This window comes from Cyprinus carpio, chromosome A3, assembly GCF_018340385.1.
Source record: "Cyprinus carpio isolate SPL01 chromosome A3, ASM1834038v1, whole genome shotgun sequence".
NCBI classification, from domain to species: Eukaryota; Metazoa; Chordata; class Actinopteri; order Cypriniformes; family Cyprinidae; genus Cyprinus; species Cyprinus carpio.
This window is the reverse complement of record NC_056574.1, coordinates 30,079,508-30,091,312: the sequence shown is the minus strand read 5'-3', so window position 1 is coordinate 30,091,312 and position 11,805 is coordinate 30,079,508. Positions and strand designations below refer to the sequence as shown.

At 37.9% G+C, this 11,805-nt stretch overlaps 1 protein-coding gene across 15 annotated transcripts in view; it reads left to right on the top strand.

The window, feature by feature from the left end:
• LOC109082495 (histone acetyltransferase p300-like) overlaps positions 1–11,805 on the top strand; it is a 33,876-nt gene that overhangs the window by 8,671 nt on the left and 13,400 nt on the right. For 5 of the 15 annotated variants that reach the window (XM_042729009.1, XM_042729022.1, XM_042729065.1 and 2 more), the window contains exons 6-17: positions 68–295; positions 1,091–1,199; positions 1,301–1,432; positions 3,495–3,612; positions 3,890–4,058; positions 5,293–5,391; positions 5,484–5,572; positions 5,822–5,974; positions 7,183–7,641; positions 9,399–9,626; positions 9,753–9,912; positions 10,619–10,770. In XM_042729009.1, the coding sequence (XP_042584943.1) occupies positions 68–295; positions 1,091–1,199; positions 1,301–1,432; positions 3,495–3,612; positions 3,890–4,058; positions 5,293–5,391; positions 5,484–5,572; positions 5,822–5,974; positions 7,183–7,641; positions 9,399–9,626; positions 9,753–9,912; positions 10,619–10,770 (2,096 nt within the window). The remainder of the gene's footprint in view (positions 1–67; positions 296–1,090; positions 1,200–1,300; positions 1,433–3,494; positions 3,613–3,889; positions 4,059–5,292; positions 5,392–5,483; positions 5,573–5,821; positions 5,975–7,182; positions 7,642–9,398; positions 9,627–9,752; positions 9,913–10,618; positions 10,771–11,805) is intronic. The other 10 variants (XM_042729086.1, XM_042729030.1, XM_042729055.1 and 7 more) reach the window with 9 other exon arrangements.

Genomic DNA, 11,805 nt, shown 5'->3' with positions numbered 1-11,805 from the left:
ATCAACACATTTTAATATTTCAAAAGAAATGTTCAGTCTTTAATCCTTTCGTTATCTTTCTCTCTAGCTCTGCTGGGAGGTGCTGGGATGGGCATGGGTGCTCCGTTAGGTGGGTCGTTACCCAGTGGTCAGCCTTCAGCCCCAAACTTAAACCCACCCAGTCAGATTGACCCAAGCTCCATTGAAAGGGCGTACGCCGCCCTTGGACTCACCTACCAGGGCAACCAGGCATCCAGTCAAAATCAGCAGACCTCTGTACCCGCTCAGCCCGGCATGAGGACGCTCAACATTATAGGTGAGAGCTTCAATAAGCCTACATCTATATCCACTAAAGGTATTTTTTTAAGCATTTGTGTAGAACAAAAATATGTACACCACCACTAAAGGATCAAACTGATAAAATCATCTCAGTAATTCAATACAACATAGTAGGGCTCCATGATTTGGGAATTTTTAATTTTTTTTAACTGATAGTAATTTTAAAATACGATTAGCCAAAAAAAAAAAAAAAAAAAATATCTAGGTTTGCTGCGCTTGTTTGTAGGGCTGCAAAATTTGGTAATTTATATATCAATATGGCTATCGTAGTAATAATAATTTATGTATTTAGCAGACTCTTTTCAGGACTCGCAAAATCGCTATCCCAATGTCATGGGGCTATTGTGTCTTCCAGTCGGGCTACCAAAATGTATCACCGCCGTTAAATACAGGGTACCTGCAGGTTCTTAAAAAGTCTTCAATTTAGTTGTATCAAATTTAAGGCCATAAAAAGTCTTAAATACCTTAAATGATATAAGAAAAATCTTTATAATTACAAGAGGTCTTTTGGGGGAGAGGAAAGACAAGAATCATGTCATCTTTCCTATAATGCTTGATGAAGTAGTCTTGAGGGGTGCAGAGCTCCTTTGTGTGCAGGTGTTTGATAATAGTGTAAAGCAGTTTGATAAACGCACAAAACCAAGTTACATTTTAATTTTTATTTCGTTATTAATCATACATCCTGTATTTTTTACAGGTAGTTTAAAGACTAGTCAGCTAGTGCACATCCTTAAAATGTCTTGCCTACAATGTCTTAAACTGTGTGCCCCAGCAGGTGGGAACTCAATGGGAGTGAACGGGGGAGTCAGCGCTCCGATAACAAACCAGCATCCAGGAATGCTGCCTGACGGCATGATGCACAGGACCATGATGGCTCAGAGGTACTGTACATCACTGCGGCTCAGTGGGCCAGGTCTGATTTAAATGGATTGGTCAGTGAAAGCTTTATGTTGATGTTTGATGGTTTGTCTCTCTCTTGCAGTCTGATGAATGACGGCTCTGGTGTTGGTAACATGGGTTCTGCAGTGACAGCCGCACCTCCCTCTGCAGGAATGAGGAAGAACTGGCATGAAGACATCACACAGGACCTCCGCAATCACCTCGTTCACAAACTGTGAGTGATATGCTAACACACAGCCTGTCAGTTTATACATCTATTATTAGAAATGGATGTAGAAAGAGTAGAAATATGTTTGGGAATTTTACATTTATGATAAATTGATAAAAATAAAAAAAAACCCAGCTAAAACAGTCACTATTGCTCCTGTCACAAGAAAGCACCTCTCATTGAAAATGAATGACTTTAGGTCATTTTATACAGACACACACACATATGGTGACTAGGCCTATGTATTTACATGTTGTATCTTAAAAATTTGCATGTAATGCCTTTTTTCCTGATTGTCTTGCGATTGCATCATTTGCTATGTTCACATATTAACTGAGACAAAGCGCATCAAAGTTTTAGTGAAAAAAGAGTTTCAAACAGTCCTCATCTCAGACTCTGCCACGCTGACGCACAGCTGATAAACGCAGCTCAGATGTGCGGTGCAAGAGAGATCGAAATGACGGAGACGTAAGAAGTGAAAGTGCAGAAAAGCAGCGTCTATTTCTTGCACAACTTGAACAAACTACAACAGGTAAAGCTGACAACTGTGGATATTGGCAATATCGTTAACAATTCTCGTTTATAATCATTAATAATATGGTTTCTTCTTAACAAGATCTTAGGTCTACGCTGTGTTCTGTTAATGCTTGAACTTCATTATTTGAAGCGCATTGCCGTCCAGCAATCGCAAAAAGCTTTGAGCTTTGTTACTTTTTAATAAACAAAGTATCAGCTTTAAAATTATTCAAAATTCATAACAAAATACAAGCAATAAATAAAGTTTTTTTTTTTTGTCATTCTTTAATGTGCCAGGCGTGATCGCTTTAGTGAAAACCGCTTTTAGACGATTTTCAAGCGGCAAGTAACCCATTTAATCTTTCTCTTTACTACTATAGTAAATAATGAACATGAATTAACATCAAAAGGTAGGCTATTTTATAAGAGAGCCTACACTACAATTTTCTGAAATGTCTTAAAGCTCATTCAGTGTTTTAAACTGCGGAAAACATGTAAAGCTTGTAAACATTGCAACGCAATATACATGTACCTCAGAATAACCCTTCGGTGTTAAAAAGCTCATCAGTCAGCAAGAAAAATAACTATAAAGAGGAGCATTTTGCTATATTTATGTGCTTTTGCATATTAATATTTTTACTTAACCTGTTGTCTACATGATTGAACTCCTCCTATAAAACTGCATTTTACTAATTAAGAAAAAACAGGCTGAAAGTGTGAAAGACATACATTCTTATAAATAAAGGTGCTTAAAAGTTCTTCACATAACCATTTTTGGTTCCACAAAGCACCATTCAGTCAAAGGTTCTTTAAAGAACCATCTCTTTCTCAACTTTTTATAATCTGAAGAACCTTCTTTCACCACAAAGATCCTGTTGTGAAACGTAAAGGTTCTTCAGATGTTAAAGTTTCTTTATGAAACCATTTAGACAAAAAAGGTTCTTCTATGGCATTATGAAGCATCTTTATTTCTAAGAGCGTATGCCAACATTTACAGGATGCATTGAAGAGGAGCCCAAACTGGTAAAGTGATGCTTATGGTCCATGATATTGGTACAGATATTGAACAATTCTTTGTGACTGTATTTATTTTAAGTTGGAAAAGACATTTAGCTACAAGACAAGATGGATTAAAATGCTGATAAAGTCAAGAAGAGATGAGACATAAACACATGACAGTATGATTAAAATGATAAAATGTAAAATAATAATAAAATAAATATAACGTTTATTCTGTCGCCTAAAAAAATAATTTGAAAAAAGTTTTTTTCTTATAGGAGCCAATGGCTCCTTACTCTATACTCCTGCGTATAGACAAAAACTAAAAAAACAAAATTACTGAAAATTTAATAGAAAATTAAACAGTTAATTGAAAATATGAGTAAAAAACTATAATAGAATCTCAATGATACTGATTTAATTTAATTTACTTTGTGAACTCACTCTCCACAAAATGATTTGAAAGTCATACACGGGGTGCTGTTTAATTTCATGAACTCACTCTTTTACGTGTTGTGTGTGTGTGTGTGTGTGTGTGTGTGTGTGTGAGTAGTGTGCAGGCTATCTTCCCCACTCCAGACCCTGCAGCACTGAAGGATAGGCGGATGGAAAACCTTGTAGCTTACGCTCGCAAAGTGGAGGGCGACATGTACGAATCCGCCAACAGCAGGGTAAGAAAACGCTTGCACAGTCTCATGTCTGTGGATCATATTTGGTAAATATCTAAGTGAATCCACAGAATCACTTGATTCCTCACATTTTACCCATGATGCAGCTGTCACAGTCTAGTGCTGGACAGAGCGCTGGAAAACCTCATCCTAATCAGGCGTTATACGTCCATTAATTTTTCTGTCTTCACTAAAAGCTGCTTGAAAAGCACTTTGTACCAAAACATTGTGAATGTTTAAAACGAGTTATAAGAATGAAAGTCCTGTTTATCTTTTCCAGGCGGAGTATTACCACTTGTTGGCGGAGAAGATTTATAAGATTCAGAAGGAGCTGGAGGAGAAGAGGAGAACCAGACTACAGAAGCAGGGTATGATGCCAGCTCAGCCTGGCATGCCCAACAGTGCTCTACCTCAAGCACCAGCTGGCATGAATCAGGCACAGCCGCCCAGTACGTACACATACACACCTGCATGCACTGACCTTAAAGGAATAGTTCACCCAAAAATGAAAATTTGCTAAAAATTTACTCATTCTCGGCCCATCCAAGATGTAGATGAGATTGTTTGTTCATTGGAACAGATTTGGAGAAATGTAGCACTACATCACTTATTCACCAATGGATGCTCTGCAGTGAATGGGTGCCGTCAGAATGAGAGTCCAAACAGCTGATAAAAACCTCACAGTAATCCACACCACTCCAGTCCATCAATTAACGTCTTGTGAAGTGAAAAGCTGCATGTTTGTAAGAAACAAATCCAACATTAAGGCGTTTTAACTATAAACTGTTGCTTCTGGCCAAAATATGAGTCCATAGCTGGAAGCAACGGTTTAAAGTTAAAAATCTCTTAATGGATTTGTTTATTATAAACACACAGCTTTTCAGTTATGTGGATTACTTGTGACTTATTGTGATGTTTTTATCAGATGTTCGTACTCTCATTCTGACGGCACCCATTCACTGCAGAGGATCTATTGGTGAACAAGTGATTTAATGCTATATTTCTCCAAATCTGTTCCCATGAAGAAAAAAACTACATCTTGGATGGCCTGTGGATGTGTACATTTTCAGTAGGGCTGCACGACAAATCGTATGTGTTTATTATGTGCATCTCGTCAGTAAAGCCGGTTCTGTGATTAGTAGTAAATCTCCAGCATGTGCTTTCAGATGGAGCATTATTTACTACACAGAGCCATAGTTCGTGGTGAGGGGAAGTCGTGGTATTGTTTTTAGAGTTTTTGTCCTAACCCTAAGGTTGTGGGTTTCGAGTCTCGGGCAGGCAACACCACGACTGAGGTGCCCTTGAGCAAGGCACCGAACCCCCAACTGCTCCCCGGGCGCCGCAGCATAAATGGCTGCCCACTGCTCCGTGTGTGTGTTCACTGCTGTGTTTGTGCACTTTGGATGGGTTACATGCAGAGCACGAATTCTGAGTATGGGTCACCATACTTGGCTGTATGTCACTTTCACTTCACTTCACTTCACTTCTTTCACTTCACTGACAAGCTAAGCAATATGGCGTTCATTATCAGCAATGTATCGCATGCGATAATGAAAGCTGGTTGCGTAGCTTGTTAGTGTTTGAGTGAACTATTCCTTTAAATTTAAACCATGTATTAAAGTACAAACACACACAGTTAAATCAGATGATGCTGTTTGTGATGGATGTTCTGGTCTTTCGTAGATGGTCCCCATTCAGATCCATCCTTAGTTCAAGCTGCTGGACCCAATCAGATGGTCAACCGCATGCAGAATCCTGCTGGTATGGCACACTCACTAAATGGTCTGTAGTTGAAGCAGATTTTTTTTTAACATCTATAAATAAATCACTGTTTTTGTGATTGTATTAATTTTATTTTTTTAACTTTTGCGCAGGTATGAATCAGTTTGCCCAGGTAGGGATGCAACAGCCAATGGGACAAAGGGCAACGCCACCCCTGCCAATGGGAGCAAACCACAATCAGGTAAAATTACTTGTGACCTAAAGAAGGCCATTTACATTACATTTACATTTATGCATTTAGCAGACGCTTTTATCCAAAGCGACTTAGTGCATTCAGGCTAAGATTTTTTTTAGCCAACATTTGTTCCCTGGGAATCAAACCCACAACCTTTTGTGCTGCTAACACAATGCTCTGCCACTGAGCCACAGGAACACACAAATAATTTAACTGATAAAGTGTTTATTTAGAGTCTTTATTGTGTATTTTTAGATGGGTATGCATGGAACACCTCGAATGACTCAACCCAATGTACCCCAATTACAAAACCAGTACATGCAGAACCAGTTTCCAGGCACGGGTGCCGGACTGGGCCAAGGAGCGGTCGCCCTGAACCAACCTGCGGGGCAGGGAGCCATGTCACAGGTCAGCTATTAAAACACATTCACAGGGCTCAACGCTAAGGATTTTTTCTACTGGCCCAGTTTGTTACTTGCCCTGCCAACATTTTCACTGGCACTGCCACAAAAAATAAAATTGCTGCCTTTATCGTTTTTGATCCGTTATCTTGGATTCTAATAAATAAGCTTGAATGAAACCAATATTTTAGATACCAATTAAATTTTACAATTTAAAAATCTGATACAACAACAAAAACTACTAGACTGACAAATATAAAGTTCAGTCATTATTAAAGACAAGTGAACAGTTAGTAAATAACAACAAATGAACAAATTACAAACAATAGCACAACTGAATATATAGAACAAAGATTGAAATGACATGATTTTATGTTTGTAGATGTTCATGTACAGAAACTGAATAATCACATCTAAAATATCATTTCCATATTCTTCACTCTGTGTTGCATCTTGATTTTTCATAGCCATTTGAAATGAGTGGAAACCACTGCATTTTAATCATGAATCGATTAAAAAAAAAAGATTATACACTTGATTTAAATTAGACTGTATAATTTAAAAATTTGAAGAAAAAACAGAATGGCCTGACTTTAGCGGACCTTTGTTAATGGCCGTTTACAGACTAAATATAATATTAACATAATATTTCCACACAAATGACATTTTGAGAAAAAATAATGTGAAGTTTGTGTGCAAGCACGGAACAGAAACCTATTTTGATCACTGATAAACATGTATCTTGGTGTGTTTGTATATGTTTTAGTTATGCTGAGTGATTTGTTAGTGTTACTTGACTGTGCTCATAAACATTAATAAAACTCAATGTTAAATAATACTTAATGTGAAGTAAAGTGACAGTATACAAAGCAATGCACAAAAATATTTCAATATTTAACTTAAATGTTTTAAAATTCAATAATAATAAAAAAAACATCCTAAAACTATGCTGTAAGAATTTACTCAAGTGAATTGCTGAATTGAACAGACTCTATGAAATGGACAGAAATGAAAAGTGAAACAAGAAGCAACTTTGGAAGAGTCTACAGGAAACAACAAATTTAAGATCACTGCAGTATTCACAATTCGTAGTGTTACATCACCAACAAAACTATCAGGAATATTTTGTAAATATTTATTAGATCACCCAGCCCTCGATGTATAGTAAAACCACCCAGCTAAGTCTCATTTTTGTTTGTTGTCTTTCTCTCTCAGAATCAGATGCCCACTCCACCATCGCTGGCAGTCAGTAGTCCAGTAGCTCAAACCCAGGCTGCAGTCTCTGGCTCCGGAGCCACTGTCGGCCCTCAGGGGCCTCCGTCCAACCTCCCTCAACCTGCTCCGCAGCCCGGATTGCACACGCACTGTCCTCCCTTACGCCAAAACTCCCCTTCTCCTGCACGCAGCCTCACCCCTACCCCTGCCCCACATCAAACGCCCCCGCAGTTGCCGGGTAACCAGACCCCCCAGCCCCACACTCCCACTTCTTCGACCACTATGGCCCCACCCACAACGCAGCTGCCCCCGCTGTCACAGGGGGTGGGCTCAGAAAAAGCCAGTCAGCTACAGCAGCAGTTGCATGGGGGTGGAGTTGCAGGAGGCCCCCAAACAGGGCTAGCGTCATCTGTGCCTTCCCAGAATGCACACGGGCTTTCTGCACACCCACACACTCCCGTGAGTATCACAATCGAGAACGTGTTTGTTTGGGGTGTTTTTACTTATATGTTCACATCGTCTCATAAGTTGACTGTCACTGAAAAGCCTCCATTTATCGTTGTTCGGCTGTAAATGTAGGGCCCTTTGATTTCCGTGATGCGGAAAACACATCAGAATCATAGAATCATAAAAATGGAATTTACATTATAATGTGAAACCTCAAAGAATTTGTCAAAATTTGGATGATTAAATAAAAAGTAGGGCTGTACACTTCATCAAATCACAGTATGAAGTAGTGTCTTTGGATATTAAAGCACAAAAAGACTGCATGTCTATGTGAATTAGATTATATTTCTTAAAGTAATAATAGTAATAATACAGTTTATTAAAATACTATTAAAACACATTTTTTTGTCCATGTTTTAATTTAAACTGTAAGCCTTTGATGTGCAGGGCTGTGTTCACCACAAATGAAACAATTGTTCAAATTTCATTTGATTACATTTTAAAAGACTGAATTGCTGTATGCATTAATTTGATTTACAACTGTTTTTGATAATAAGTATGTATTAAATATTACAACACAGAATCCAGAAAAAATTGAAACACACACAACTGATTTTCTGAAAAAAAAAAAAAAAACTTTTTTATGGCACTATCACTGTTAAATGTTAACAATTCAGTTTTTTTTTTTTAAATTAAAATTTAATTAATCCATCAAACTGAATCCAGAAAAATTAAAATGGAAAACAGAATTTGGGAAAAAATAAATCAAAATGAAAAACTGATTTCACAGAACCAAGGATTCCGTCAAACATGTCCAGCGTGAAAGCTCTCTTAATCTGTTGTATGTTTTTGCTTTTCCTTCATACTCTCGATTCATATTGCTGTTCTTTTTTGTCTTTTGTTTATGGGTTTCTTATTTGTTTTCTTACTCTGTTGTTCCTTTTTTCACTTCCTTCTGACACGTGTTTCTCTAGTTTGCATGTTATTTTTTTTATTTGCTGTTCCTTTTGTTCGCCATTTGGCTGCTCTTTATTACTTTGCTGAGTTTTTTTGTATCTTCCTTCTGATTTCTGTTTGCCATTGGCTGTTTTGTCTTGCTCTGCTGTTCTTTATTTGTTTTCTGGTATTTATTTTATTTCACTGTTAGCTCTTATGATATTGTTTCTGTTAACTGGTTCTCTGATTTTGGTTTGCCATTGGCTGTTCTTTATTGATTTTGTTCTGAAATGTTTTCTGTCTTCACTCCTATACTACTGTTATTGGCTATTATTTCTGATGTTTGTTTGCCATTGGCTGTTTGGTCTGTTTTTTTTTTTTTTTTTTTTTTTTTTACTCTTCCTTCTGATGTTTCCTCTTACTTTACTGTTCTGTTCCGACACTTATTTTCCCTATTTGCTCTTAACTGTTCATTTTTTACTTTTTTGCTATTAGCTGTTCTTTATTGACTTGTTCTGAGTTTGAAAAAAAAAATATTTTGGGGGGATGGGGGGAGTTGGCTGTTCCTTCTGATTTTTGTTTCCCATTGGCCCTTTTCCCGTCCCTTCTGACTCATTTCTTATTTGGTCATTTGCTCTGTTCCTTTCATTTATTTCTCATTGGCTGTTCTCTCTCTCTGCTGTGCCTTGTTGGCTGTTCCTCTCTCATTCTGTTTGTTGTTTGCTCTTCTCTCTTAATCAGCTGTCTTATTTATTTTTATTTTTTGCTTTTCTTTCTTGTTTTTGTTTGCCATTGGTTGTTCTCCTAAATTGGTGTTCTGTCCCACCCCTCAGCTCTCTCAGAAGTCGTCTCTGATGGCCGACGGTCAGGCCTCAACTCCTGCCTCGGACAGCAGTGCTGACCCTAGCTCACAGCTAACATCATCCGAGCCCACCGCCCCACTCGACCCCAAAACTGAGGTCAAACAGCAGGAAGAAGAGGATGAGAATGAGACGGAGGATAAGGCCTCAGGGAAAATGGCTTCCATGCAGACTAAGATTAAGACTGAGGAGAAACCAGAGGTGAGCAGAGAAACATGGATGACAAAGAAAATCATTAAAAACACGTCTGTTAAATCCAAGACATTCGAGTGATTGATCCTTTATTTTGATTCCGTCTCTAACCTTATTTTGGTCTGGCACATAAAGAAGGAGGAGCCTGCAGACGATGAATGCAAGAGCGAGCCGATGGAAACATCGACTGGATCGACAGGCGAGGACAAGAAGCCGGAAGTCAAAACTGAACCCAAAGAGGAAGAGGCTGCAGGGACGAACAGCTCTCCCACAAACACACAAAGCAAGAAGAAAGGTAAAACAAACTCACGCACACCTTCGTAGATGCATTTTACACAAAACTCTTTTGGGGTTCAGTGTAAATCTTTTCCTTTTAATCCTTTCCCATCCATTTTTCTATGCAAGTATAATGTGCTGGGGAAAAAATCCATTGGTAGACTGTCTCAGAAAAGTTAAACATGATGCTTTTTGTTTTAGATGTCTCCATTTTTAATTTGAGTTTTATTTACAATGCTTCATGGGATGTAATTCTATCCTCATTCAAGCTGCCAAGTATACAGGTCAAATAATTACACAGTTTCAAATAATTTGTTTTATGTTGAAGTGTGTAATAGTGTAACTGATCTTGTAGGTTTAAGCTGGTTTGTTTGGTTCATGGTTTTAAATGAAAAAATTCTGATTGTCTTATATGCTTCACCTTTAAGGATGTTCTTATATAATTTGCATACAGTCATTAACCAAAGCACCTTAAAAAAATGAACTAAAAAGGATTTATTGTTATTTTATATTGTGGTTAAATTTATATGTTAAAAATAGGGAAAATCATCAGTTCTCGTTGCATGAAATCTACTAATTCTGATCTAGAATCAGCAGGTGCTTGTTCCTTTTCTCAGTTTGATACGAAGGACAAACACTGCTTTGAAATCAGTACTCATGATTTTCATGATTGTGTGCCTGATTCTTGACTCTGCTGCTACCTTTATTTCCTTCCTCTCCATCAGTATTTAAACCCGACGAGCTCCGCCAGGCTTTAATGCCCACTCTGGAAGCTCTGTACAGACAGGACCCAGAGTCGCTGCCCTTCCGGCAGCCGGTGGACCCCCAGTTACTGGGAATACCCGTACGTATTCGAACTAGTAACAAAACTAACCTGGTAAGGGCCTGCGCTGGCACGCATTACGCTACAAACAACCTAGCACTTTTCAGTTCTAGTCTCATTCCTGTTTTATTTTTATTTTTTTACCCCCCTCTCTTTCTCTCTTCTGCTCGCTGTTGTGTACATTGTGTTTGGATGTGAGAGAGACGCTACAAGCTTGCTTCTGTAGTGTTTCTGTCAGAAAACAAGAGTGAATATAAGGCAGCGCAGACTATGAACATCTGTTTTTGTGATTGATATGTCAACAGTATGTTAGACACAATTCAAATCAGGAAAATTTAAAGCTAAAGTTTGTGATTATTTTCACCTTTAACTATTTTTTGACCAGCCCAAAACAGCAACTTTGACTCAACCAATCACGTTTGAGGAGTTTTCAGTTATTGATAAAACAGCATAGGTTGAGGGTGAACCAACTCCAGGGTTAGGCTAGAAATAGCCTAATGTTTGTGAAATCTATTAACTATGCACTCAACCTGCAATATGGGTGTCATCTCATAACATACTTTTAATAGGACTGAATTTGTGTTTAACATGATCACAGTTTAATAAAAACATTGTAAGTTACTGATTATAATGCTTCAGTTTCCACAGTTATTCAAACAGCAACATGCAACTCTAATTGGCGATTGCATTCATAAGCTCAGCAGAATCGTGTGTGATTGCTTAAATTGTGCAATGCACATAAAAACAAATACGATGCAGAATGAAAGGATCTTAAATGTTGTTGGTTGTTTGACTGCTCTGAAAGGTGTTATAGTCTGCACTAGGCTTATTTTCTTCATTTAGTATCGTTTTTGCTCTCATCTGATTAAAATCCATGTAATTCATTATCTTAACCTGAGCTTCAAGCCATTGCAGTTGTTTTATTTTGCCACATAAAATTCTCATGCTGAGTTTACCATCATTCCCCAGAGTTATGGCCTTAAATATTTTAGTAATAACCAGCATAGCAGATGAAAATGTACTGATTGATCAATGCATCACATTTATGTGACGTATAATTGGCTTTCATTTACATTTAAGGAGCTACAT